The 25,463-nt window shown below is 43.9% G+C and overlaps 1 protein-coding gene across 1 annotated transcript in view; it reads left to right on the forward strand.

The window, feature by feature from the left end:
* The window catches only part of dock1 (dedicator of cytokinesis 1), a 187,177-nt gene that overhangs the window by 23,399 nt on the left and 138,315 nt on the right, over positions 1-25,463 (forward strand). The window contains exons 2-18 of the mRNA XM_008285509.1: positions 100-183; positions 406-446; positions 551-606; positions 1,647-1,743; positions 2,800-2,948; positions 3,514-3,649; positions 6,434-6,591; positions 6,907-6,988; positions 7,452-7,587; positions 8,978-9,050; positions 10,930-11,009; positions 13,751-13,876; positions 14,157-14,281; positions 17,511-17,609; positions 17,953-18,025; positions 22,623-22,726; positions 23,272-23,455. Coding sequence (XP_008283731.1) covers positions 100-183; positions 406-446; positions 551-606; positions 1,647-1,743; positions 2,800-2,948; positions 3,514-3,649; positions 6,434-6,591; positions 6,907-6,988; positions 7,452-7,587; positions 8,978-9,050; positions 10,930-11,009; positions 13,751-13,876; positions 14,157-14,281; positions 17,511-17,609; positions 17,953-18,025; positions 22,623-22,726; positions 23,272-23,455 — 1,803 coding nt within the window. The remainder of the gene's footprint in view (positions 1-99; positions 184-405; positions 447-550; positions 607-1,646; positions 1,744-2,799; positions 2,949-3,513; positions 3,650-6,433; positions 6,592-6,906; positions 6,989-7,451; positions 7,588-8,977; positions 9,051-10,929; positions 11,010-13,750; positions 13,877-14,156; positions 14,282-17,510; positions 17,610-17,952; positions 18,026-22,622; positions 22,727-23,271; positions 23,456-25,463) is intronic.

Consider the following 25,463-nt stretch of genomic DNA (forward strand, 5'->3'; position numbering starts at 1 on the left):
AAGGGAGCCAAACACTTTATTGCCTTTATACCCCCGTCCCTCCCTTCTTCTTCTTCTCCTGTAATATCTCCTCTTCTTATATCTCTCATCTTTCTCCAGCAATCTATAACTACGACGCCCGGGGAGAGGAGGAGCTGTCGCTGCAGATTGGCGACACCGTGCACATACTTGAGACATATGAAGGTGAGAGCGGGTTTGCTGACACATCCAACGTCACTGGCACCTCTGGCTTTGCCAAATTATTTAATAAGATTATATATGTATGAGCAATAATGACTATCTGCTGTTTTAATGCCATTCTTTACTGCAAAATGCTTATTAAAGCCGATATTCTTTACAATGCTTATTTAATTGTTTCTTTATTCTCATTGTGTGCTATATGTGCTTGACATATTTCTGTTTCAGACTGGTACAGAGGCCACAGGCTGAGGAGAAAATCCAAAAAGGTGAGCAGCTAATAAAGACATTAAACACTCGACACCTTCACTCTTTATGGCTTCTGTTTTTCGGCTCTCTGACAATAACGTATTATGATCTCTTCCTCTTCCAGGGCATATTTCCTGCTTGCTATATACATCTGAAAGAGGCCACGGTCGAGGGCAGCGGGTTAGTACTTCTGCACTGAACTTTGTGATTTGCTTTATCGACAGACGCCGTTTGTCGCTACGTTAAGGCGACTCAGTTGTCTTCTGCCAGAACCGCCGGTGACAGCTGAAGACGGAAACAAAAATCAAACGGGAAGCAAATAGATGCGGAGTTTGCCCTCCTAATTTATTTTCTGACCCGCCGAGAAGCTTGTTGTCTGAGTAAAATGCAAGTCGTACGTAAACGCCCGCGGAGGCTGTTCAGTGGAAAGCTGTGCGCCTGATGCGATGTGACGTGTGTGTTTGTTGTGGCACGACTTGTGGCACTCTTTTGTTTTGATCTGTCTGCTTTGATGTCACCAGTTAAACACAGAGATAAGCCGCAAACTTTTAAGTCCTTGGATTCGACTGAGAACCTTTAGGAAAAGGCTTTTTTTTTTATATATATAGAACTGTTGCCAGGCTGGAGGATTTAAACACAGGTGTGACCTTTAGCTCAGCGTGCTAACAGGCTACATGTTTAATAGGAACACACTTCCATTAAAGAAAAGGCATAATTCACGACAGTCACTCAAATAAGTAGAAACTGGAAAAAGTAATAATAAATAAAAATTTGCAAAATTATAATTGAGTGAAATATGATGTTGCTTTTGAATTGTGGTTTAAAAAGAATAATTAAAAAAACAAACAAAACTGTCCTGACCAACTAATATCAGTGTACGGGTCCCATCATGCTTGTTTGATTGTTTTATAAAAAATATTTCTGTTGAACCACAATTCAAAAACAATGCCATGATGTTCATTACATTTTTATTTATTATTACTTTTATCAATTTCAGCTTATTCCAGCTTTTTTTTCCCTTCTTTAATGGGACGGTGTGAATAAATCTGAGGGCGACTGTGTGTGTGATGACTTTGCTCGAGATGAAAAACTGTCCTCAGAGGTTTTTCTACCCTTTTTTTTTTTCTCCTCGCTTATTATCTTGGATGTCCTAGTGTGGGGAGGAAAAGGGCAGATAGGACACAGAATCACTGCATCAAATTTGCTCACTGTCACTGCAGGCAAAAGGAGACGGTCATTCCCACTGAGCTGCCCCTGGTTCAGGAGGTTACCACCACGCTGCGGGAGTGGGCCACAATATGGAGGGATTTATACGTGGTGAGCCGAGCTGTCCTTCCCAGATGGACACACACACACACACACACACACACACACACACACACACTCATGTTACCTACAGTGCACATATGGGCTTGTCACAGACCTTATATGTTGGCGTGCTTGCAAAAAAACAACCCTATTGTGCATTTTTAGATACGTTTGACAACTTATTTTTGAATTTAAAGTTAATATATTTTGCTGTATTTATGGTTTTATTCATGAATAATGTTTATATTTAGCGAGTGTTCAGTAAAAGGCCTTTTTAGCCTCTGAACCCACCTCTATATCCTACAGGTGCATGTATTTAAATACCTGCATCTCTAATTTGTTTCCATGACTGTTGGTTGCCGCTGGGTCTCTAGAGGTTTCACAGTTGTGCTGAGGTGCACAGAACTTGTTTTGAACGTGTTCTGTTTTTAAATATCAGGATTTAAAGTTAGATTTGGTTAAATTTGTCAGTGGAGTGGCAGATGAGTAGTTCAAGGACCATCTGGAACAAAAAGAAAGTCTTGGCAATTCTCTCTGTTTTAACTAATTTTCGCCAAAGTTCAAAAGATGACATGCCTTTTAAACCCGCTGACAGGATTTGGGATTTAATATTTAATTTTCTCTGAATGCAGCTATAATTTGTGCTTATAAATGTCTTTTTTTTAACGGTAAGACATAATGCTTCGCCACATACCTCAGCCTGTTTATTGTTAATGCATTTTCATAGGTTTATGTTCTTCATTTTAAAAGTACCCTGTGGAGTTCTCTTGAAAAGCCACTGTGTGCATCTTTAAGGTATAATAAACATAATGAATGCACTGCCTGCATCATAAAACATCTTTTTCTCTGCCTTTGCTGGTGCATTGCAGATATCTCTTGGGACCAAACCAGCTAACTATAGTGTGACACCACTGGTTGAACCGTGTCCTCCTGCATGTACATGTCACAGGGATGCATTTGCTCCAAAAAAACTCCACCTGGTATTATTAAAAGTCAAGACAGGGGAGCACTTGCCATTCCTGATTTCCTCCTGTGTCTAAGCTTGTACGATATTCTTTCCGGCAGGGGGACAAGCGCGAGATGTTCAACTCTGTCCGTGACATGATCTATGACCTCATCGAGTGGCGTTCACAGATCCTGTCCGGCACCCTCCCACAGGACGAGCTCACCGAGCTCAAACAGAAAGTCACCTCCAAGATAGACTACGGCAACAAGTGAGGATCCCGTCGTTAGAGTATTTTAGCCTCGTCCTCTCCTCCCTGCGGCTTATATCCCTTTATCCTCATATCTGTCTGGAAAAATGACTCTTGTTGGAATAGGTCAGTGTCAGTCAATAGAAAATGACAGGCCATCATTTAGCTCGAGAACAAACTGGAGGGATTTAGTTTCAGCAAACTGTACTGTATTCCATCATGAAATGACAGCTCTTGCTGTGTCTGCAGCGGGCCCAGAAAATCGGTTGAAAATGAAAATTGTGAAGCTCCATCCTGCTCCTGTGATGAAACTTTAAACCTTTGGCCAGGTAGAGAAATGGCCTTTGCCTCTGCAGAAGCAGGCAGCGATGAGCTCATGAAACACCGTTGAGTGCATGAAGGCATCGTGCTGTTGTCTTTACCGACTCCCTTCATCGCAGAAAGAGCTTTTAAAGAAAACAGTGAAGCAGAAGGAACATTACAAGAGCTGTATGTGCTGCTTCCTCCTGGACAAATGCAGCTGTGTCTTCACAATATATTTGTGAAAATATATTTTTCCTTCATGTGATTTATACCTTCATCTCAGGTACCTGGATCTCGATCTGGTGGTCAGAGACAAAGATGGAAACATCCTGGATCCAGAGCTCACCAGCACCGTCAGCCTGTTCAGGGCACACGAGGCCGCCTCCAAACAAATTGAAGACCGAATCCAAGAGGAGAAGGTAAACAGCCTCTGAGACGGCAGCGTTCCACCTCCGGCTAAACTTTGTTCTGTATCCAGATAGCAGATCAAAGATAAGAAAAAGCCCATTAGTGCACAGTGATGTGAATGTAGTCACTTCTTCTTTCTGCCTCATCGAATCTCAGCTAGAAAGCTGCAATTACAGCGTTAGGAGGAGAAATCCCGAGCAGAAGAGTCGGCGCTGCTCTTTCTACAGTCGTGTGAATAAGTCGCGGCGTCCCATGGAAATTGTTGTGCCTAGAGACACAGGTGATAAAGATAAATGGATCAATATCAATAGACGTGACATTCTTCTGCGGAAAATGTAAGTAGAATAAACGACGTGAGCCGTTCCTCGGCGGACTCGAAGCGATTATCCTGTTAAAAGTTCCACTTCAGGTTCAACTTTCAGAGAGATGCCTTCAAATGATCTTTAACCATTTAAAAAAAAATATGATGCAGAATTCGTAGTCGAATCAATGACGGCAATTTAATCAGTCCCCGAGGCTCCAAACAGCTCAACATTTCCTCCACTTAGGTTCTTCTCCTAAAAAATCGGACGTTGGTGTGCGTCAAAAAAAAAAAAAAAAGTCTACTGTGGCCAAAGAACTCGATGTTTGATCCGTTTTCCTGGAGTCTATTGTTCCAACAGGCCTGCTCCTTGCCCTGCATGCTCATTAGCAAACTTTAGTTTTGCTCCAGTGTTCTTTGTGGACATCAAAGGCTTTTCTTTTTTCCTGGCAGGCCTCCTATGCAGGTCAATCCTGTGCCATCTCACTCCATTTGTAGATGCAGCACTTTGACACAAACAGTTACCTGCAGATCCAGTAATGAAATTTGGGGAGTTCTTGGAGACTTCAGTCTGCTTCGGACGGAATTTGCTGGAATGGCCAATTTTGGGGGGAACTTGGCAGTCGTTCAAAGTTCACACCACTTGTGGAGGATTCTCCTCGCAGCGATTTGTTTAAATATTTCAGAGATCCTTTTAGAAGTCGTTTTCATTCACAGCCTCGTTTCTGAAGGCCTCAAAGAGTTCTTCAGATGTTGACGTGATGACACAACACACTCTGACAGCAAGGAAGACACCAAAACTGAAAGATGTTCCCTAAGTAGGTGCTAATTATGTCACCTCAGATTCAAATGTTAGGAATTTGAAAGTGTGACAGGGCAAGGTGGAGCAGTGGTTAGCACCGTTACCACAACGCAGCCAGAAGGCCGCCAGGTGAGGACACCCGGGATCATGTTCTCCCCGTGCAGCGTGGGTTCTCTCCGGGTTCTCCGGCTTCCTCCCACAGTCCAGAAACATGCTGAGGTTAATTGGTGATTGTAAATTGTCCGTAGGTGTGAATGTGAGTGTGCTTGGTTGTCTGTCTCTAAGTGTAGCCCTGTGATAGACTGGTTACCTGTCCAGGTGAAATTGCCTTCACCCTGAGTCAGCTGCGATAGACTCCAGCCCCCCTGGTGAGGATTAAGGTGTAGAGGTGATGGATGGATGGATGGATGAAAGTCATAGGACTTTACGTATTTATTCAATGTGACTAATCAGTTTTTTAAAAAGTATTTAGGTGATTAAAACTACTACAAACTGTAAACTTTATTTGTTTGAATATATCAGCTTCAATAAAAGGGACTAGTTCACTGAAGAACATGTGTTTGGTTGGTTGAATATGTTGAAAAGAACAATTTCTACGGGATGTACTTAGTTTTTCGCACGACTCAAAGATGATGAACCCTACATTTGTCTATTTAGGAGACTGATTCTTTTCCACTAGTGTGTTTTTTCCATCTGGATCCATAATGATATTCACATTTCCTGACCTCACTCTGCTGGCGGTCCATTAGCTTTTCATCTGGTGCCATCATCAGGTCAAATACTTAGGTTCAGTGACTAAACACTGGCCAAATTACCGTGACCTCTGCTGCACTCTGTGTTCTGTGCTGATTTGTGAATGTTAGCTTAAGCTAAAGCAGTGAACCTGCTAACCCCGAGCATAACTGGAGTCTTATTTAAAAAAAATGCTTTCTTCCACTTCTTCAAAAAATCAATAACGAAGTTCGTTTAAGCCGTTTGTTGCACAAACCGTAAAGAAAGTGTTCTGCTGCTCTGCTTTCCAAACAGGATGACCCCCGTAGTTCAGTCTGGAATGGAGTTTTGGCATTTGCATGAATTTAATGTAACAGTAGAGGAAAAATAATAAAAAATGGAGCCACTCCTGGTATACAAGGATGCTCGGCCGCATCCTCAGAAAGTCAGGAACTCTGCCAGATTCCCAATCTATTTGGCACCGGCGCATCAGTGCCGTCCCACACCTGAATGTCAGGCGGCGGTGTGTAGGGAGAGCCAGACGCTAAGTGCCCTGCAGTTATGTGGTCTCATCTTACGTGACCTTTTCTTTCCGAGGTCTTTATTGCATATGCATGGGCAATAAGAAAGTGTCCAGGTCAACATGATAAATATTAATGATGAGGGCACCCGGCATATTTTTTGAAGGGCATCCAGGGAATCGTGCAATAAGTTCCTCCAGTGTAGATGCGGTCCTGGAGATCAAGCGGATGTGAAAGCTTTTTATTCAGTGTGGAATATATTATACTGGATAGATCTATAGGCATTCTTAAATCCAGCTTTCTAACTTGGAAAAGACGCATAGGCGACGGCATTTATTTCTTAATGAATGAATGCAGATGCTAGCCGCTCCTATGCTAATTTCTTCATATGCTGCTGCTGTTTGTGGACTCAGATGTGGCAGATGTGACCCAGTATGTGCTGCAATGCCTCTGTTTTCAGTCTCAGAAGCAGAATATCGATCTGACGAGGCAGGCGAAGTTTGCTTCCACCCCAGCTTTTGCCCTCTTTGTGACTCTGAAGAACGTGGTGTGCAAGATTGGCGAGGACGCCGAAGTGCTGATGTCGCTGTACGACCCGGTGGAATCCAAGTTCATCAGGTAAAATAAATAAACCCACGGGTGCACGTTCACTCGCTCGCGCACACACGTGTACACAAGAATGCCAACAGAACAAGTGGAGCCTGCTGCTTGGGGATTTGCTATTGTTTCAGGATTGTGACAGCAAATTATCACAAGTAGAGCCGCTCAGCTGTTACTTCTGCATCCAGCATCAGTCGTGCATTTTGCTTCCCCGTCATGCAAACTGGTGTCTGGATTAACAGTCAGGCTTCTGCAGCTTTACAGAAAACTGTAAAGTCTAAATTCTCTGTATGAGTTAATGGTGACTCATGCTTTTATTTCTGCCCCTTCCAGTGAAAACTACCTGGTGAAATGGTCGAGCTCGGGCCTGGTGAAGGACATAGACCAGCTTCACAACCTGCGGGCGGTCTTCACGGTGAGCAGTTGTGTCAACCATTATTTGTGTGTGCGAGCGCCTCGTAGTTCGGTGTTTATTCAGCCATGTTGTGAGTCATGTGGGAGCCTGTTTGCGGAGCCGGTATTTGTTAAGCTCTCTCAGATAGAGCCTGGCTTTTCTGTCACTATTTACCAAGGCAGTCACCTCTATCTAATAGAAGCCCAAGGGCGCCGGGGTCAGCGTGCACCCACCGGGAGCACTTTAGCTAGTTTTGGAGGGTTTTGCCAACAGGAAATGAATCCGTGGACACATGTTGCCGAAGCAATTTGTGGTTGAAGAAGAAAGAATTGCACTCAACACAAACTGATCTCCACCTCGGAAAGTTCTGCTAATCGATGAGTTGTTGTTGCACCACGCTGAATAAAAAACAGCTGCTGGATGGAGCGTTTTTTGACTCTGATTGGCTGCTTTTAAAACTTTTTCTTTCTCTCAACCTCTGCAGGACCTGGGCAGCGAAGATCTGAAGAGGGAGAAGATCAGCTTCGTGTGTCAGATTGTCAGAGTGGGCCGCATGGAGCTACGAGACAACAACACCAAGAAGCTGACGTCGGGGCTGAGAAGACCCTTTGGAGTGGCAGGTAAAGCAGACGGCACAGAGACGTGATGACAACCTGATGTTCAGAAGAGCTGCACGTGATGCTGTGTTATAGTCAGAAGTTTTTAGAAGTTGCCTTTTGAAACATTGATCATCTGGAGAGCAGATCTCTTATTCTGCCTCCCAGTTAAAAGTAAGTATTGTGCTAAAGTCCTTGCCAGAGTGAATAAATATATTTGGATAAAATTCTAAAGCGGAGAGAAGAATTAGAGTTTGATTTATCTCCTGTTGGCGAGCTGCCAGGCGTTTCGTAAACTAATTAGATTGGCGTTTTGCCTACAGTTATCCAGCAGAGAAAATGATGCCCCTCTTTCAGTGTCTTTATTTCCAGTGCCACTTGAAGGGAAGGTAAATGACAGTCTGATTTATGATGGCCTATCTTTAGACATCATCATTATTGCCGCCGTACACAGCATGATGGAAAGCCTGATTTTTTTTTTTTTTTCGGGGGAGATTTGCTCATTTTTGGGAGCAGTTATAAAAGACTTTTTGATGCATGCAGGTGAAATCACATAAATATTTGCTTCATTTCTTATTCACTTAAGTTGTAACGAGAACAAATTCAGAAAAAGGGAATTGTGCACCCTCAGCTGACGTGACAAAATGTTGTGTTATGGATAAAGTGGGGCTTCAAGGTGGCGCAGTTGGTAGCACTGTTGCCTCGCAGCAAGAAGGTCGCCGGTTCACGTCCCGGTGGGGGCACCGGAATCTTTCTGCGTGGAGTCTCCATGTTCTCCCCGTGCAGCGTGGGTTCTCTCCGGGTTCTCCGGCTTCCTCCCACACAGTCCAAAAACATGTTGAGGTTAATTGGTGATTGTAAATTGTCCGTAGGTGTGAATGTGAGTGTGCTTGGTTGTCTGTCTCTAAGTGTAGCCCTGTGATAGACTGGTTACCTGTCCAGGTGAACCTGCCTTCACCCTGAGTCAGCTGGGATGGACTCCAGCCCCCTATGACCCTGGTGAGGATTAAGTGGTGTATAGATGATGGATGGATGGATAAAGTGGTGGGACGTCACCCCGCTACGTATATCATCCCACCAGGAGGCTAACTGAGGTGTTGCTGTGATACACTGTGGACTTTGTGTCAATATTTATCCCCCAAAACCAAACTTCACCTTCGTCTTGCTGTTGTGAAGAATCTGATCTTTGCGTTTTAACTTTTACTTCTCCTCTTCGTGACCATTTTTTTTCCCCTCCACCCGTCACAACACAGCCTCTACGTTAATTAACGCTCATCAAAGCAAAGCCAGCGTCGGAGAGGCTGCTTTCACCTCCTAATGTGGCCTCACCGTGCAGTTATCTTCATCTGCTCCTCTGTTGCACGCCTTGAGAGCGTTTTTAACCCGCTTTATTTTTTTTTCTCTCTCCCCACAGTAATGGATGTCACAGACATCATAACGGGCAAAATGGACGACGAGGACAAGCAGCACTTTATTCCATTTCAGCCGTAAGTGCATTGTGCTGCAGCACCACACGAATCTCATTCGGCACGGACGTCCTTTAATTTTGGGATAATGTTGCATAAAATAGCGAGGCTCTTATTTCCATTACTTTAAATATGTACAGTAAATCAAAGACTCAGCAGTGCTAGTCGTACTTTTTCTGTTTTTTCACAAGTTTTGAATCCTTGACACACAGATTAGTGGGCATTTTACTACAGTAGCTCTCCCCTATTCCCCGCTGTCTCAATTAAGGCAATCTCATTAGCGGTTACCGTTTTTGTGGGACGGCGTACAGAGCCGGAGTAACCTTTTCCTTAACGTGATTTCCTGCATAATTGAAAATGCTTCAGATTCAGGCAGTTTAGCTGGCGGATCACCTCGCTTAACGGTTTTATCTGCCAGCATAAATCATGGAAATTAGAGCCTTACAAGTGTGAAGAGAAGAACGGGTTCTATACGGGGGTTATTTATGTCCCGGTGTGAATATTTGCAACTGAAAAAACCCGAACAAGTTGTGTTTTCAAAGCCGGCAGAGGCAAGAAGTGAAAGAGCCATTTAGAGGATGTGACACAGTGATGTCATTTGGATAGACTCCTGGCATCCAAACAAGAGGGGAATGGCTTTTCAGAAATTGACTCGATAGAGCTAAAAATCCTGCCTGGCACCGTTTGTTGTTTTTTTCCCCGAACGCCACTTAATTACAGGCCTGAGACCGAATTGACTTCCATCGCTGTCAGATTGAAATAATGCATATGTGGGGAAAAAAAATGATAATTCACGTCGCGTTGAAACGATCGATTAGTTGATTGACGGAAAATTAATTGCATCCAGTGTCAAATGTGAGGATTTATTGCTTTTTTTTTTTGGTGTCATCGCCGTCAGTCGGACGAGAACATCAGTTTAAAGGCGTCACTTCGAGCTCTGGGACGTGTAGTTCTGACAGTTTTCACTATTTTCTGGCATTCTGAAATGATTCATACGTTAATCAAAAATATTTAGAACAGCTTCTATTAAAAGTAAATTCAGTGGCTTGAAATTTGCTTTTTTGAACATTTATGCATCAGCTCGTTCCACAAAGTCCTGAATATGTTTTTTTTTTAAGGGAAAACCTGTCTTGTGCTTGTTGTTGTGCAATGTTTTGTCGTGTACATGTGTAAACCTCTGCTGTGCTGGTTTTGGATTCGAGGTTGGAGGCAGCGAAGACAGATTTCTTTATCGTTTCCTTCATGTCGACATCACCGCCGTCTTCTTTTCTTTTCTTTCTGCTTGTTACGAATCCTCCACGCTGCCGATGCCATCTCTGCCCATCGCACCCATTTCTCAGGCAGCTGCCACACATGCGATCACATCTGCTGCTGCTCTCTTATGCTCTTGCACGTCAGTTGTTTTTTGCCGCTCTGCAAACGAAGCCGCCGTGTGGAGCGCGGAGCAGAGCGACCCTTTGTGTCTTGGACTGGATGTGTTTAGGGGTTTTTGGGGTTTTGAAAACACTTCAAGACCGACCGTGGGCAGGTCAAACCTCCCGCTGATCACTGGGTTAGCTCTACAGACTCACTTCCTAAATGATGGTTTCTCTGTGTTTCTTTCATTACCCATCCTGCCTCACTGTTAACTGCTAACAAGTGGCTTTGTGTCTGTCATGGTATTCGCATCACTCCTCGGTGTGTCTCTCTCTTTCTCCCACCACTCCCCTCCTCCTCCTCCTTCTCACAACCATCACTCTGTGACTCCTCCTCCTCCTCCTCTTCCTCCTCGTCCTCCTCCTCTGTCTCCGCCACCTCCTCCCTTTCTCCGTGGTGTTTGCCTGTTGTGTGCATACTGCAGGCTAGCGTTGGATGACGCCATTCGCCACAAGCAGCTGAACATCTCCCGTTTTTCACCCAGGGTGGCGGGGGAGAACGACTTCCTCCAGACAGTCATCAACAAAGTTATCACCGCCAAAGAGGTCAATCACAAGGGCCAAGGTACGGTGCACAGTTCAGACATCCGGGCCGAAGAACAAACTCACTACAGGACTGTTATATATCTATCTGTTTATTTTGTTGTGGTTATGCTAAGCCAGGACCCGATAAAAATCCAACCTGGATCTGAAAATTGTGTCCCAGCCCCGCTTAGTTAACCCCAAGCAGTTTCTCTTGTGTTGTGCTCACTGTGGACTCATTTGTCACCTCGATATGAAGTCCGGTGCCTCTATGGAAACAGCACAATCATAGCCAGAAGTAAAGACAACTTAAAAGTCCTCTTTTGTGCAGCACCACAAGGTTATAATGCCATAAATCATAAAAATGAAAACAATATGAAAGCTGAATTTTTTTTGATAAATTATTTTACAAAAACTTTAGTACATTTTTTCCAATTACCCACAGGTGTTACCGATAAAAAAAGTGTAGATCTAAATCCTAGAGATATTTTACTACTTATATTTTTAATTTGTGTCCACGCCCATCACTCTGTGTGAACCCAGCCGTCAAAATGTTTGTGCCGTGATTTATTTTTGTTCAATTTCTAAATGGCTCACGTAGAGTTATTTGATTTTTATGGTTTAGGTTTGGTTATCAAACTAAAAGTCACACAATGCAAGGTTCAAGGACTGTCAGAAAGTTGGAAAATCCAGTGATCCTTCCTGGTTTTTTTACACCTATTGGCTCTAACAACAACAAAAAAAAGACAACATGCTTCTCAAACCCACTGGTGGGTTTTGGGGTTTGCCGCCTTATTTTCTATTTATCAATCACTGGAACATTTTTGCGTTCCTCCAAACAACGCAGCATTCACAGAGTTAAAACAAAATCACAGCGTCTGTTTTAAGATCACAGCTTTAACCTCCCAGAATCATCGTGTGCTGCCCTTTTGCTCTTTGGTGGTTATTTTTGCCACTGGAAATGAATTTTAACAGAACTGGAATAGCTTTTTTTTTTCCTGTGTTCTTTTGTCGTTCTTCATTCGCCTCTGCTAAGTATTTTAAAAACTCCCTGCAAAGGCCAGAGGGTAACATTAAACATGCAAAGTTTAGCCTTTACCGCATCTTGCATCTGTGCTGTTGTGACGATTTATTAGAGGCGAAGTACTATTAACCCCAAAATACTGGCGGGGCAGTGAAACCGTTCATCTCGCTAATAAAAAGCATAATTTGTTAATAGCGCTCACGCTATAAATCACTGCCCATACTATTAATAGTTGCTCAGATCACCATGACTACAGTGTCTAAGTAATCCAGCTGTTAATTAAGCGGGCGAGTCTTATCAACGGTTTGACATCGGCGGTTTAAAAGAACAACCTTCGGCTTCTTGAGGGCTTTGTGCTGCTGGTGAGGAGGGGGAGACAACACGACAGTCGCCATGGTGTTGTCATGCCCGATGAAGACGTGCTCGCATAAATGTCACGTCTGCTCCGACCCACTCCGGAAAGAACAGCGGAGAACTGATAGCAGCTGCTTCGGTCATGCTGGCGTATCAAAAGCCTTCCAGGGACGTGTCACTCATAACAATGCCGCGTTGTTATGTGTCACTCATGACAATGCCGTGAGTGACACATCTGTAAAGTGGAAGCGAATAAAGCCCCCGAGGCCGATGAGGACCACTCATCTCACGTCGGTCGGCCTGTGAATGAGCGCACTACAGACTGCATTAATTGGATGCTTTTTTTTTTTTGTTCACAAGTGTGACTCTGCGCCGGTTTTGTTTTTTTTTTTTCCCCCCTGAGAGAATATTAAGAGAAAGCGATGCCACCTTTATAAATGTGCTTACGGAGCTGAAGCTGGCTCACAATTGAATTCCCAATAAAGAGACAAGAAGCTTTTCTCCCGACGAGGAGCAAAGCGCAGCAGCTACTGGTGTGAAATTGTTGAAAAATATGACCCATGAAAGTCCCCTTAAGCCCTTTGTTTAAGAATTATTCCGAGCCACACAGTTTCCTCTTAGGCGTCACACTCCGAGGTTTTCCAAGGGCAATTATTTAAGTCTGGGAAATACTCCACAATTTAAACCTTCGACTATAAATGTCACTTATTCTCGTATAAAAACAAAGAGCCTATGGAAGAGGTCTGGGGACATTATCATGAATTTTTCAGCAGGATAGAAAGAAGGATTTTTTATATTATTTTTTTCAGATTTTCTCATCTGTGGTGCCAAGTTTCTTTGGTTTTGGAGAAACGGCTTTTTTTTTCTACTGCGTCTTTGAGCCCAGATCTGAGTGACTTTCTTTTTGGAATTACAATAAAACATATTGTTTAGGCTTTAAGGAATCTGCGGCGGCGTCTTTATGTTGATATATCAGATAAGAATTGTGCTGAAGATGTCAAACAGGTATTAACCTTCTGAGCCCAACGCGCGGATCGACTGTTTTGTTCAGTGATTTTCTTCCTTTGTCACAGTAACACGGCGCTTTGATGTCAACGAGCAGAGATTTTGCAGCTTTAGTCACTCCAGTTATGCACACCTCACTACGCCACACTTTGAACTGAACACACACTCACACACACACTCTTGCGTCGTCCTCAGTTATTATGTTTTCCTAATCACATCCCTTAGGGTGGCTCCTGTTTAGCGTCTCGCCTGCCTTGCAGCTATTACATGTCACTCTGACAACTGACACTGGAAAGCACAAGAAGAAACCTCTTTTTAGTCTTTTCCTTTGGCAGTCTCGCCGTTTTTGTCGTGACGTTTTTTTTTCTCGGGTCCCTCCCTTTGTCTTTCCTCATCGACAGGCCTGTGGGTGACTCTGAAGCTGCTTCCCGGAGACATCCATCAGATAAGGAAGGACTTCCCGCACCTGGTGGACCGATCGACGGCGGTGGCTCGCAAGATGGGCTTCCCCGAGATCATCATGCCAGGTTTTAAAAAGCTGCACCTTTGCTCGTCTCCCTTTAAGTTTGTGATTGGCGTCGTTCTCTCAGAAAGTGATTTGTTCTTCACAAAATGTTGGGGAGGGAGAAAAGAACATATCATACTTCATTAACATTTTATTAGTTATTTAATGGGCTGAAGTGAGCCATAAAGTATTTGGTGTTAAATCTCCACTTATCAAGATGTAATGAGTTCTGCTTTAATATTCATATATATTATGAACCCGATAAGCGAGGACTTCCTACTTCCTGTTTCTTCTTCCTCAAGGTGACGTGAGAAACGACATCTACGTGACCCTGGTTCAGGGGGATTTCGACAAGGGGAGCAAGACGACGCCGAAAAACGTGGAGGTGACCATGTCCGTGTACGACGAGGACGGCAAGAAGCTGGAGGTACGGCCGAGGAATTTTAACGGCTCCGCTTTTTTTTTTCTTCCCCCCTCGGGTTCAGCTCATTCTCAGCATTCAGGACACAAGTGCTCGAGCCAATCGGTCTCTCAGACAGCCTGTGATTTAGCGGGCTTTCTTTAATCTCACACAGCTCAGCACGCCGCTTAACTGACCTGGACTCCTATAAAGCAGCGTGATACACAGGCCATACCGCTGCCTGTCAGAGATGACAGAATGCAATATCGGTGCTTTGTGGTTGATTGAGTAGCCCAAAATTTGGCTCACCACTACGGGAATCGACCTTTATCTATGTCAGAAGAACCAGTGTGGGGCAGCATGGCGATGAGATCAGCACTTTGCTTTTTGGTGAGATCACGTTTGGAAATGAGGTTAAAAAAAAAGGATAATTCCTCCCCGGTCTGTCTGTTTGTTTATCAGCAAGATGTCCCAAAGTGTTGGACATTTATTTGCATTATTTTTTTAGTTTTTGATGCAGAGAGGAGATAATTAGCATATTTGGGGGTGGAGGACCCATTAACTCGCCTCATTTTAGCAACGCCCATCATCCGCCTTCATGGGGAAAGTTGACATCCACAATCCTCTGCATGACCCAAACCGTAAAGACAACCAATTAATGAATCCTTACAGTGCTATTACGGTACAAGTTGGAGAATGTTAAATGGACTTTCACTTCTGAGGTCAGCAATCAGCCATTTAATGTCCTCATGAAGCTGTTGTTTGGACACCCACTGCTTCACTTCACCTCTTGTTCTGCAAGATGGGGGATGTGTGAGGTGGTTTAAAGCAGCTGGATGTAAAGGGATTAATTTGAGGTTTGAAATGAATGAATGTTATTTATCGTAGACTCAGAATTGGAAAGCCGTGTCCACCGAAGCCTCTACAGACATATTATATAGCATATAGCATAAATATTTGCATGTATTATGTGCATGATAAAGCTGTTGTGCCAAAGAGAGCACTGAAGAGTATTAATTAAGACGTATCATAACAAAAACAGAGATAAAGAGCTGATTTAGATAGTAGAAGTTTGTGTAGAGTGATGTCCTACTCAGTCAGCGTTAACAGAAGATTTACTGTCCGTCTGTGTTTAAGGCTGTCAGAGCCTTTGGGATGATGAGAGTCAATCGATAACGATCAGGCGACATCGATCACATCCAGAAGAGTTGTCGTCACGTCGCTCTTTCTGGAGATCCCTTTCAACATCTCACAGAAATACCGAATCTCTCCAGGGATCGGTGCTAATTGGTCGAGTTCTCTTCCCTCTTCCTTCCTGGGTTTTAATTGGCTGAGAGGAAATTCTGGTTCTGAGACGAGAGGCCCTGTCGCTTCTCGTCTGTCACTCCAAGTTTGCTCTTTGATAACAGAAACGTTCTTTTTTTTTTTTATAGTATTACCTCAATAGAAAACTGTTTTGTTTTTATCCGACCATTCATGTCGTAATATAAAGACGCCTCCGTAAAGTAGTGACTGGAAATGGCAAAAACGTAATTACTCACAGAGAGGCACATTTTCATAATGGGTTCACTTTGCAAGTTTGTCTTTCTCTTTGGATGCTACCTCTATTTTTTTAACTGCCCTTTCTCCGTTTTTCTTTGGTCATCCTCCTCTTGTTTTCAGAACGGATTGTAGTTGCGAGAGCCTGGACGGTGACTTCTTCTCACCCTGACGTATTAGCACACCTCCAGAAGCCCCTTTCACCTGCAGCTACAGCAGATTTTTTTATTCCCTCCCCTCCCATCTCCAAAACCTGAAGCTGTCAGGAATGCTGGCGAACGGGGCAGAGTTGCTCGAGGTAGCACCTGCCCCCCCTTCCCCTCGTCTCTGCTCAGCACGGCTGGGGGAGACAGGGTCTGTTATTCCTCATAATTGCTGGTTGTCAGAAACCATTAGTGTAGGAGTATTTCAGCAGCGGTACACTAGCGGGCCAGCGAGTCAGCTGGAGTAGTGGGAGGAAAGAGGTAGGCCGGCTGAGCACAGATTGATAGAAAACAAGGCATGCGTGCCATCCGCTGTCACTCCATCCCTCGTGCCAAATCCCCCAGCGGGGCACTTAGTATTTTACATACGCACCCTGACCTGTTGTAGAGACGCAGAGGGCCCGCTAGGAAGGCCAATTTACATGGCTGGATCCATCGGCACCAGCTGGTCTGCTTCCCTGCGCTTGGCTCGCCTCCACTTCTCGCTGCACGGGAGCCGCTGCTGCTCCTTCTTAAATAATTAATTTCTAATTTCTTTCTTATTTCCACAATGCTGTCGTGAGATTGGCAGCCAGCACACAGGTGTTCATGCATAAAGCAGACTTTTAAAGGCCGTTGTGCCGGATTAAGGCCTCCTGCCTCGGGGACTGCATTTTATACAATAAGCGCCGGTCGATAGTCCTGTGAGGGTGCTCGTATTTCTGACAGAGCGATGATAGTTCAACCATTGTGACTTTGTGACTGTTTTGATGGTTTTGTTGTAGTGGTACGCAAATACACAGGGGGGCTGAACACACAGGTCAACAGAGGTAATGCAGCTCTATCAGTAGTTAGATATGTGGTAGCGGGTATTATCCCAGTAGTTCAAGGAAGAAAGAGAGACATGAAAGAAGAAGGGGATGACCTCAAGTCTGTAGCAGTCCATCAGGTCTCCAGAGGAAATTAAAACAACTCTTGTCTTATTCAAAACAATTCATATACAAACCCAGTGAGTTGGACAAATATAAATAAGCATAAAAAGATCATATCCAGATTCATATCTAATCACCGTTTTGACTGTATCAACAGACACAAGCTCAGTTTCTCCATTTTACAAGTTTCCTTTGCGCTTTCCGTCCGTTGCAGGTTCCTCGTCTCACCATTTCTTAGTTATCGCTCCATTGTTAGCCACAAAAAGCTGCTTTATCTGAACATCCTTAAATCCTGATGGTATATTACCCACATACACAGTGCCAAACCTATAATCAATCCCAAAACCCAGTATTGATTCCACTTGTGTGAGGCAGGTCCACTGTCTCCAGCAGTGTCCTGATTTGGGTGGTTTTGTTCTTGCCATCATAGAAAACATCTGTTAATTTTTGCATAAAATTTCTCCTCATTTAGGTGGTGGACTATATTTGAAGACTTTGCATCTTTAAACACAGTTCAAGCTAAGCCAGCGTAGCTAAATAACCAGTTCTGCTGTCGTGACAACTTATTCTCGACTGATTATTTTTTTCTTTCTTTTCATCCAGAACGTGATCTTCCCCGGGGCTGGAGATGACGGGATCAACGAGTACAAGTCGGTTATCTACTACCAAGTAAAGCAGCCACGCTGGTTTGAAACAATAAAGGTGTGTCTCTGCTTACTTCTGCCCCATTTCTATCCTTATTTTTTTGTCTTGACTGCAATATCATGTCTTTCTATAGACATCCATATAAATCCAAAATACACTGTTAAAGTGTTCATGTAGGAATGTATTAAAACTGCATGGTGTTGATCCATGACACCTGAAGGCAGGTTTGCGTCATTTACTACAACTCACATGTACTTCTTTTAGTCTGAATCACTGCCAACGATGCTTCTTGCCTTTAGTTCCAGTATGAGCATCTACAATTTAGCTTGTCTCTGAAAATCTGCGTTGTGAGCGTGCTTTCATGGACGTGACTCGGCCCCCTTTCTCTGCCTCGTCCCAGGTCGCCATCCCCATCGAAGACGTGAACCGGAGCCACTTGCGCTTCACCTTTCGCCACCGCTCGTCGCAGGACTGTGAGTATAAATGTCAGCTTGTGAATAATCAGTTTTGCAGATGACCACCTGCACAATTGGCTGCTAATCTATCCGCGGCAAATATAATGGAAGATGTCCAATCCCAGCAGATGTGTCGCTCGGTGATAAATACTTTGAAGCTCACCCTTTGTCACATTAATCGGAGGTATTAGTCTGCCCCCTTGCACAAAAGCAGCATCACGGAGTGGCTTGTCAGCGACTACAGCTGGGAAGTGAAAAATGCCTGAGGGGACTCATTTGTTTATTGGGACCAGTGACTAGCTGAATGTGCCCAGTGTTGTTTGTCCTTCTGTTTTTTAACATCCCTTTTAATTTTGGGGGTGTAAAGGGCAGGGAAGCCTGGTTACTGGCAGTCTTGTCATCCCATCTGCCCGCCACATGGCGAGGCCTGACCCTGCAGCAGCAGGAGCGGTGCAGGGAAACGGGTTTTTGGAGGGGAAGCGAAGCCACGACAGGTGTATGTACGCACGAAACAATCGAGTCACATGGCGCTCAAAGAACCTTGGGGGATATCTGCACGGGTTTGTGTAGCTTCTCTCTAATCTGCAGCTGCTGTCTTCCTCTAGTTTCAAAATCCTCCAGCTTTGTTTGCTTTTCACCTGCATTCAGGTGGTTTGGAGGCAATTGCCAGGTCTCAGAGCTCAGTACTGGCTCATAATCCACTTGGAGAGCCTTCTTGTCATGCTCGGCACCTTGCTTCTCTGGAGACTAATGCTGTTACGAGGCGCGCCTTTGAAACTCTGACTCGCTGTTATCTTGCTGTAACGGTTACTTTGGAGACGGGCTCACCTGAAGTGACTCTGGGGCTGCAGGGCCGTGCTGATGCTGCCAAACTTTGACTCGTCATTGATAATTAACAATAGAGAGGGATGTTTGAAAGGCGTAATGGCTGGATTCTTTTGGATTTGGAGCGCTGCATACCTTGACTTTCCCCATCAGTGCAGCGTGAAGACGGCAGGTTGCATCAGGTCATGTGTCGTGGTCATATCCCTGCATTACCTCAGCAGCTGGAGGGGAAACAACTTCTGACTGCTGGCAAATACTATAGAAACAATTGCAGGTATATTTGCCGGGTTTAGCGTCTCGATTTCATCACCGGTAATAAAAGACAAGAACTGATGCAATTTATCCTCCCTGTCACTGTGTCAGTTCACCTTTCATCTCACTTTCTGCCTGACTGCTTTCCAAAGCAGGAATAATGTACGTTTGTGAAACTGGGATGTTTCCGTGTGCAATCACAGAAACACTCGTACCAGAGGTCTGAGGCTGGCGAGGTAACTACAGGCGTACCCGTGGGTTTTCAGGAACACAACCGTGGTTCACAGGCGTGGAAACATATGCTGCACACATGAGCTGCTCCAGAGGCACGTCATGTTCTGTAGGCCCAATATGTTCCCAAAACAGGCGCTGATTAAAGGACAAAAAGCCTGATCTTTGTAAGATATAAGTCTGCTTGCTGGTTTGAATTATGGTTTTATATTAGATCTTTACTCGCCTCCAGGACTGTTTAACACTGCCAGGGCTGCAGCTGAAAGAATGATCCAACACGAGATAAGAATACATTCATTTAACCCTCCGAACCCCAAGTAGTACCTGGGCGTTTTCTGTTCCTGTCACATGGTTAGAAGTAGAGGAAAATGTTTTATCATGCAGTGAAACAAAGTTAGAATGCATTAAATCACAACAAATTAACAAGAGTTCGATTTCTTTGATTGCTTGTTTTACAAAAACTTAAAAAAACTGAAAAAAAATACTGGAATCAACAAGCACAACAACAAGGTAGCTTCACATACGACACAAATTGTACCACATTTTACATTTTTGTGTTTTTTTTCCCTTTTTTGCAGAGTCTGGTTAGAGAGGATGGTTAATTTTTGGCTTTTTTTTTAAAAAAGAGCCAGTAAAATAAAGGAATTTTTTCAAGTCTTTTTTTTTTTGGCCTTTTTGCTTTTATTGTACAGGACTGTAGAGAGAGAGACAGGAAGTGGGGGAGAAGAATGGGGGAAGGAATTGCAGCAAAGGGCCATGAGTGGGATTCGAACCCATGACCGCTGCATTGGGGACTTCAGCCCCTGTACATGAGACGTCTGAACAGTGGCGGCCCGAATAAAGAATAGATTAGAATAGAATTGAATGCTTTATTGTCATCAAACATGCTGCATGACGAAATTTACAAGAGCTGCCATATTAAGGTGCATTGAAAATATAAACATAATAGACAAACTATTAAAAACAATATACAAGTGACTATGGCAGAAGAAGAAGAAATAAACCAGGATAATATTTACAACCAGCTTCAGAAGACCCGATGTTGCTCATGAGACAGGTAAAGGGATTTGGATGAACTTACACTGAAAAACACATCACATATGATTCGGTCAAAGAATATTGGAAAACTCATAATCTAACATTTCTGTTTTTGCAGTTTCTAGCTATAATCAATGCTATAATTTTGCAGATTTTTTTGATTTATTTGTAAAGACAACATGCCTTTGACTCCCGGTGGCGGGTGTTGGGATGCCGAGGGTTAACTGAATACACAATATAGTCAGATCTACTTTTACCACATATATTGCCATAACATTAAAAAGCTAATTTATTTACACATTCCTACATTTATCAGTATTTCACCAGCTCTTCTTTCTGCCTTTGGCCGCAGCAGCCATGTTGCTTTTAGCCTTTGAGCTGTGTTTTTAAATTATTCTTATTGATTTAGAATCGAGTTTGTTCTTCTAGTGGGAAACATGCAGCTCTGGACTCGTACATGTTTGTGATTGGCCATCTGGTTCCAACACCGCTTCCTGGATTTGAACGTGGATTAAAAAAAAACGTCATGTCACAGCTCGGTGCGACGGGTTTGTTTGCTTTGTGAAGCCAGAACATGAAAAACCTACGTGGGCAAGTTTATTAATGGGTTTGTTAACAGTCGCTGCGTTATATTAATCATGGAACGGCAGCACATCAAATTAACTTAAATAATGTTTACATTCTATTAGCAAAGCGCCGTCCCAGGAAAAATAATGAAATCCTTCCCCCTACATGGGATGCATTTCTGATGAAAAGCAGCACAGAGGACGGCCTGCCAGGACGCTGAATTGTTATGCCCGTGCTGTCATCTTCCTGCATCCTTCCCTCTGTGCTCCTAGCCAGAGCTGAACTTTAAGTAGAAACACAGAGTGACAGAGCTGCTCATCAGGACCACTGGTGGAGCTCATGTGCTCAGTTTCTCAGCCCCCTCTGGTCGAGAATTAGGCCAGCCGCTAACACAGTGCATCAAACTAGCACTCCAACATTGTCAGGCCTCATCAGACTGATGGCCGCTATCACAGATGCTGCCTTGGCTGTACGAGATGCCCGCCATCTTTCTCGCTTGTGTTTCATCCGTCATTACAGCGCTGCCCGGTGAGGAGGGTAGCGGCTGGGTTTTAAAATGCGGCACAGTGCGCTCGACTTATATCTGAAGTGACAGCCCACCTTAGAAGTAGAAGTCTGCCGAACTTCCAAACATGACTTTGATTAGCGTGAAAAAAAAAACTAGCTGTGTCCTGAAAGTGACCTTTTTTTTTTCCCTCCCTCAGATTTAGAGTTTGAGGCTGTTTTCTGTCCTTAGGAAGTCATTAATACATTTGGTAATACTGGGTGGCATGCGAACACTGTTTTCCCTCCACTGGTTCCTCTCAGCCCAGCAATTATTCACCGGCGAGGTTGCAGGCAGCAAACCAATGAGGGGATTTATGCAGATAGAATGCGAGATATACTTCGATGAATCACGTCTCCCTGCACGTAAATTTGAGCTTGTTGATCCGCGATGATGATATATGTGGAGCTATCCAAACGCTCGCTTACAGGACAAAGTCATAACTCTCTGGCTTGTTTATGCAGAGCTTCCCCTCCACACGCGTGTGCACGTACACACCGGCAGCATAATTTCTTCGCCCTTGTGGGATTACTCACGGCTATGAGATCAAGTGTACGTGTTTATTCGTATGCTAACAGCGAGCGGACACGAGATGCTTTAATCCAAACTGGGTTGCTTCAATAATACGTTTAAAACGAGCGAATAGGATTTTTAAAAAGGGGCTCACATTGTTGTATAATAACCACATCAATATGATAAACTGTACCTGAACTGTTTCTGTCATCGCACATCCTGCTGTCGTTGCTGTTTACCCACTTCATTCATTCACACCTGTGCATCGGTGGTCTGTGTGCCTCATTTCAGGGAAAAAAAAATCATGCACAGATACAGTCATGCATTAATAAAGACATCAGAAAGGAACAGTAGCTTCTTGTGCCAACTCAGGAGCTGACTCAGGGCCCGCGGTGCTGAGATTAGCATTTGGGATTATCTGTTTTATCAGTCTGCTAGTTTCTTAATGACTTGTTGTGAAGTCAGCAAGGCGGCGTGGCTCACTGCAACCGAGTCCTCGAGATCTCCTGAAGATGCACGCAGCTCATGTTGAGATATTGCGTAGATGTGTGTAAGATTTGATCTGTTAGTTTTACACAAAAACACAAATGTGTGTCTATATCTCCTTTCAGTTCTCCTCATGTGTCTCTTCCCCTCCTCCCACAGCCAAAGACAAATCAGAGAAGATATTTGCCTTGTCCTTTGTGAAGCTAATGAGGTATGATGGGACGACTCTGCGGGACGGCGAACACGATCTCATCGTGTACAAGGTAAGTGTAAAAATATCTCCCAACGCAGCCAGAAGTCGGCCTGTTTTGTCCTGGTTTCCTACCTGTCAGGCAGGCCCACGCTGCTCCTGATATAATCTGTAGGTGAAGAACCGGCCGATCATATTAGGGAACCGACGTGATAATATCCTACCTACGCTACCTTCTATTGGAACTTGTGTAGTCGGCGCGCGATCAGCCCCCACAACGAAATGAAATTACTTTCCAATTAAAATCCCTCGCATAATGATACCTTTGTGTTGTGGTGCCCATTTATGTTAATTAAAAAGTTCATGTGGGAAAAAAAAAAAAATTCCCCCTATTATTCTTTCTCTTGTTTTTTTGTCAATCACAACTGGCAGAGAGTAGTCTCTCATGCAACAGCTGGCAGACAAAAAAAAACACAACAGAAAGGGGTTTTGGTGATAGTATACCCTGGGAAATTGGCTTTTTAAAAACCCACAGCAATGGATTACTTTGTTACGAGATAAACATCAGATACGGCTTCGTACCGATAAGCTGACTCGAGTCTTATCCGGCGAAACCAGGCGGAAGCGAAGAAGCTGGAAGACTCGTCTCTGTACCTGAACCTGCCGTCCACCAAGCTGGAGCTGGAGGAGAAGGGCTACTCCACCACCGGGAAGAGCACCCAGAACCTGGGCACCTGCACCATCAGCAAGGACTCCTTCCAGATCTCCACCCTGGTCTGCTCCACTAAGCTCACACAGAACGGTAAATAGCCTCCATGTTTCAATTAACTTCTGTACCTCTTTCCCCGTCCGGCTGTCTTTTTTTTTATCCCTTTCACTACAAAGCTGGAAATGTGTTTCTGTGGGAAAACATGGAGACATCTGAGCCCAGACTGTGGGTCGAACAGATGTGCAAACCTCAAACGCTTGCGTGTCAAGTAAGCTGATTGATACCACATCCAGCTGGAAAGTTTACTTCATTTCAGTTTGGATGGACTTTTCCATGTAGGACTGTGACAGCTCATCCTCCAGTAGAACATGGGAAACTCCATTGTTTCAGTTTATCATGGACGTAATTGTTTGCTTTCTGTGAAATGTGCTTCTGTTCCCTGATTTCTTCTTCATTTTCTTTACTTGTATGCCGGCTGTGTGACGCTGCTTTCTCATGGGCTGGTGTGTTTTGTACCTCTTCCCAAAAACGAGTGTAATGTTCGCTTATGTGCAACACCTTGAGGAAAAATCTGCTGTTATGAAGTAATCATTTTCACATTAGCTCATAAAACGAGGTCCCAGTGAAGAAAAAGGGATTTTTTTTCTGTATTATAGAGCTTAGATTCTGAAGCCAGCTTTGGGCCGTGGCCTCTGACAAACTGAGAGATTGTGTGTGAACAAGGAATTGTAATTTACTTCTTTAACCCATTGTCGGACGCCTTATCAATCAATAATCGATTAATCAGTGACACATTTTAGACTGTCGTTACATTAATCAGTGCTCTGTTTGGGTCGCTTATCTGGCAAAATAAATAGTTTGCTGGTTAGCAGAAGTATCAGACCTCTGCTTGCTGAAAATATCCGAGATCTGGCGGCGTTTAGCGTCGCAGGAGACTTTCTCATGACTATCTTAACTCCCACAATGCTCTCTGCTTTCAACTGTCCGAGTGACCGCTTCATCTGGTGCCTAAACAGCCAGAGGCGCCACCTGGTGGAACAAACAGGCACTGCAGTTGATGCACTTTCTGACTTGCATCTCCTTCGTGTTCTCTTTATTGGTTAAGAATTTTATAATTGGTTAAACTGTAAATAATCGATGAAGCATAAACCGTCCACAGAAGAACCCCAGCACCTCTGGCTCTCACATGTGTCCACTGGAAACTTGCAAAGGTTTTTGCTTTACCCTTTTTGTACGGCAGACTTACTTTCTTTCCCTCAACTCTCCACATGTCTCAGGCTTCAGTCCATCTCTACTGACCGAACGACTTCTCTGCTCTGTTTACTACCGTCAATCTTTTATTTTTTATTTCCCCATGCTACTGAGAAGATCTACACTTATTAAACGAAGGAAATCCCCATCTCTGCCTCATGGCTCATGGATTAAGGATTTCTCGTGTTCACACCAGCCCTTTATGCATGTTCATAAATCCCTGCAGACATGAGTGTAAACCCCCGTCGGACGTGTCGGTATTTCCAGGCCGTGTTCGTATCGTTGTGGTTTTTGTCGGTGTGGGTTGTGTGAAAAGCCGGTCGAACGCTCCTAGCTCTGATTTCACAGCTACTCTAAACAGAACCATCCTAAATGTCTGCTTTGGTTTCTTGTTCTCTTCATGTGTTGTGCTCCTTTGTTTTGTTTTTTTTGGTATGCAGGACTGAGTCACCATTTTAATTAGAGCCAAAATGAAAGCTTCCTCATTCCTCTCAGTGTTTTTTTTGGCCAAAAGAGAGTGAGAATGAAGAAGTAACAGATTCACTGCAGGCTAACTTTGACTGGGATTGAAATTAATTGTTTTACTCGCCCAGAGCAACGCCCTGTTTGAATAAGGAGTTCATCACGCCCTTATGTTTTTATTCATGGCAACACAAAGACAGTTTTAAATAGTCGAGCAAGGGCAGAGTGAACTGAAACGCTTCGAGTAAACTGTCGGAGCAAATTGATGTGTGTGTGTGGCCCGTAATCCCTCGAATAATCCCGGTGTCGGCCTGTAAAACAGAATCAACGTGCAACACTTTCTCCCCTTCTTCAGGTATTAAATATGATATAATCCATTTGAAACTTT

Source organism: Stegastes partitus, unplaced genomic scaffold, assembly GCF_000690725.1.
Source record: "Stegastes partitus isolate 25-593 unplaced genomic scaffold, Stegastes_partitus-1.0.2 Scaffold405, whole genome shotgun sequence".
Taxonomy (NCBI): Eukaryota; Metazoa; Chordata; class Actinopteri; family Pomacentridae; genus Stegastes; species Stegastes partitus.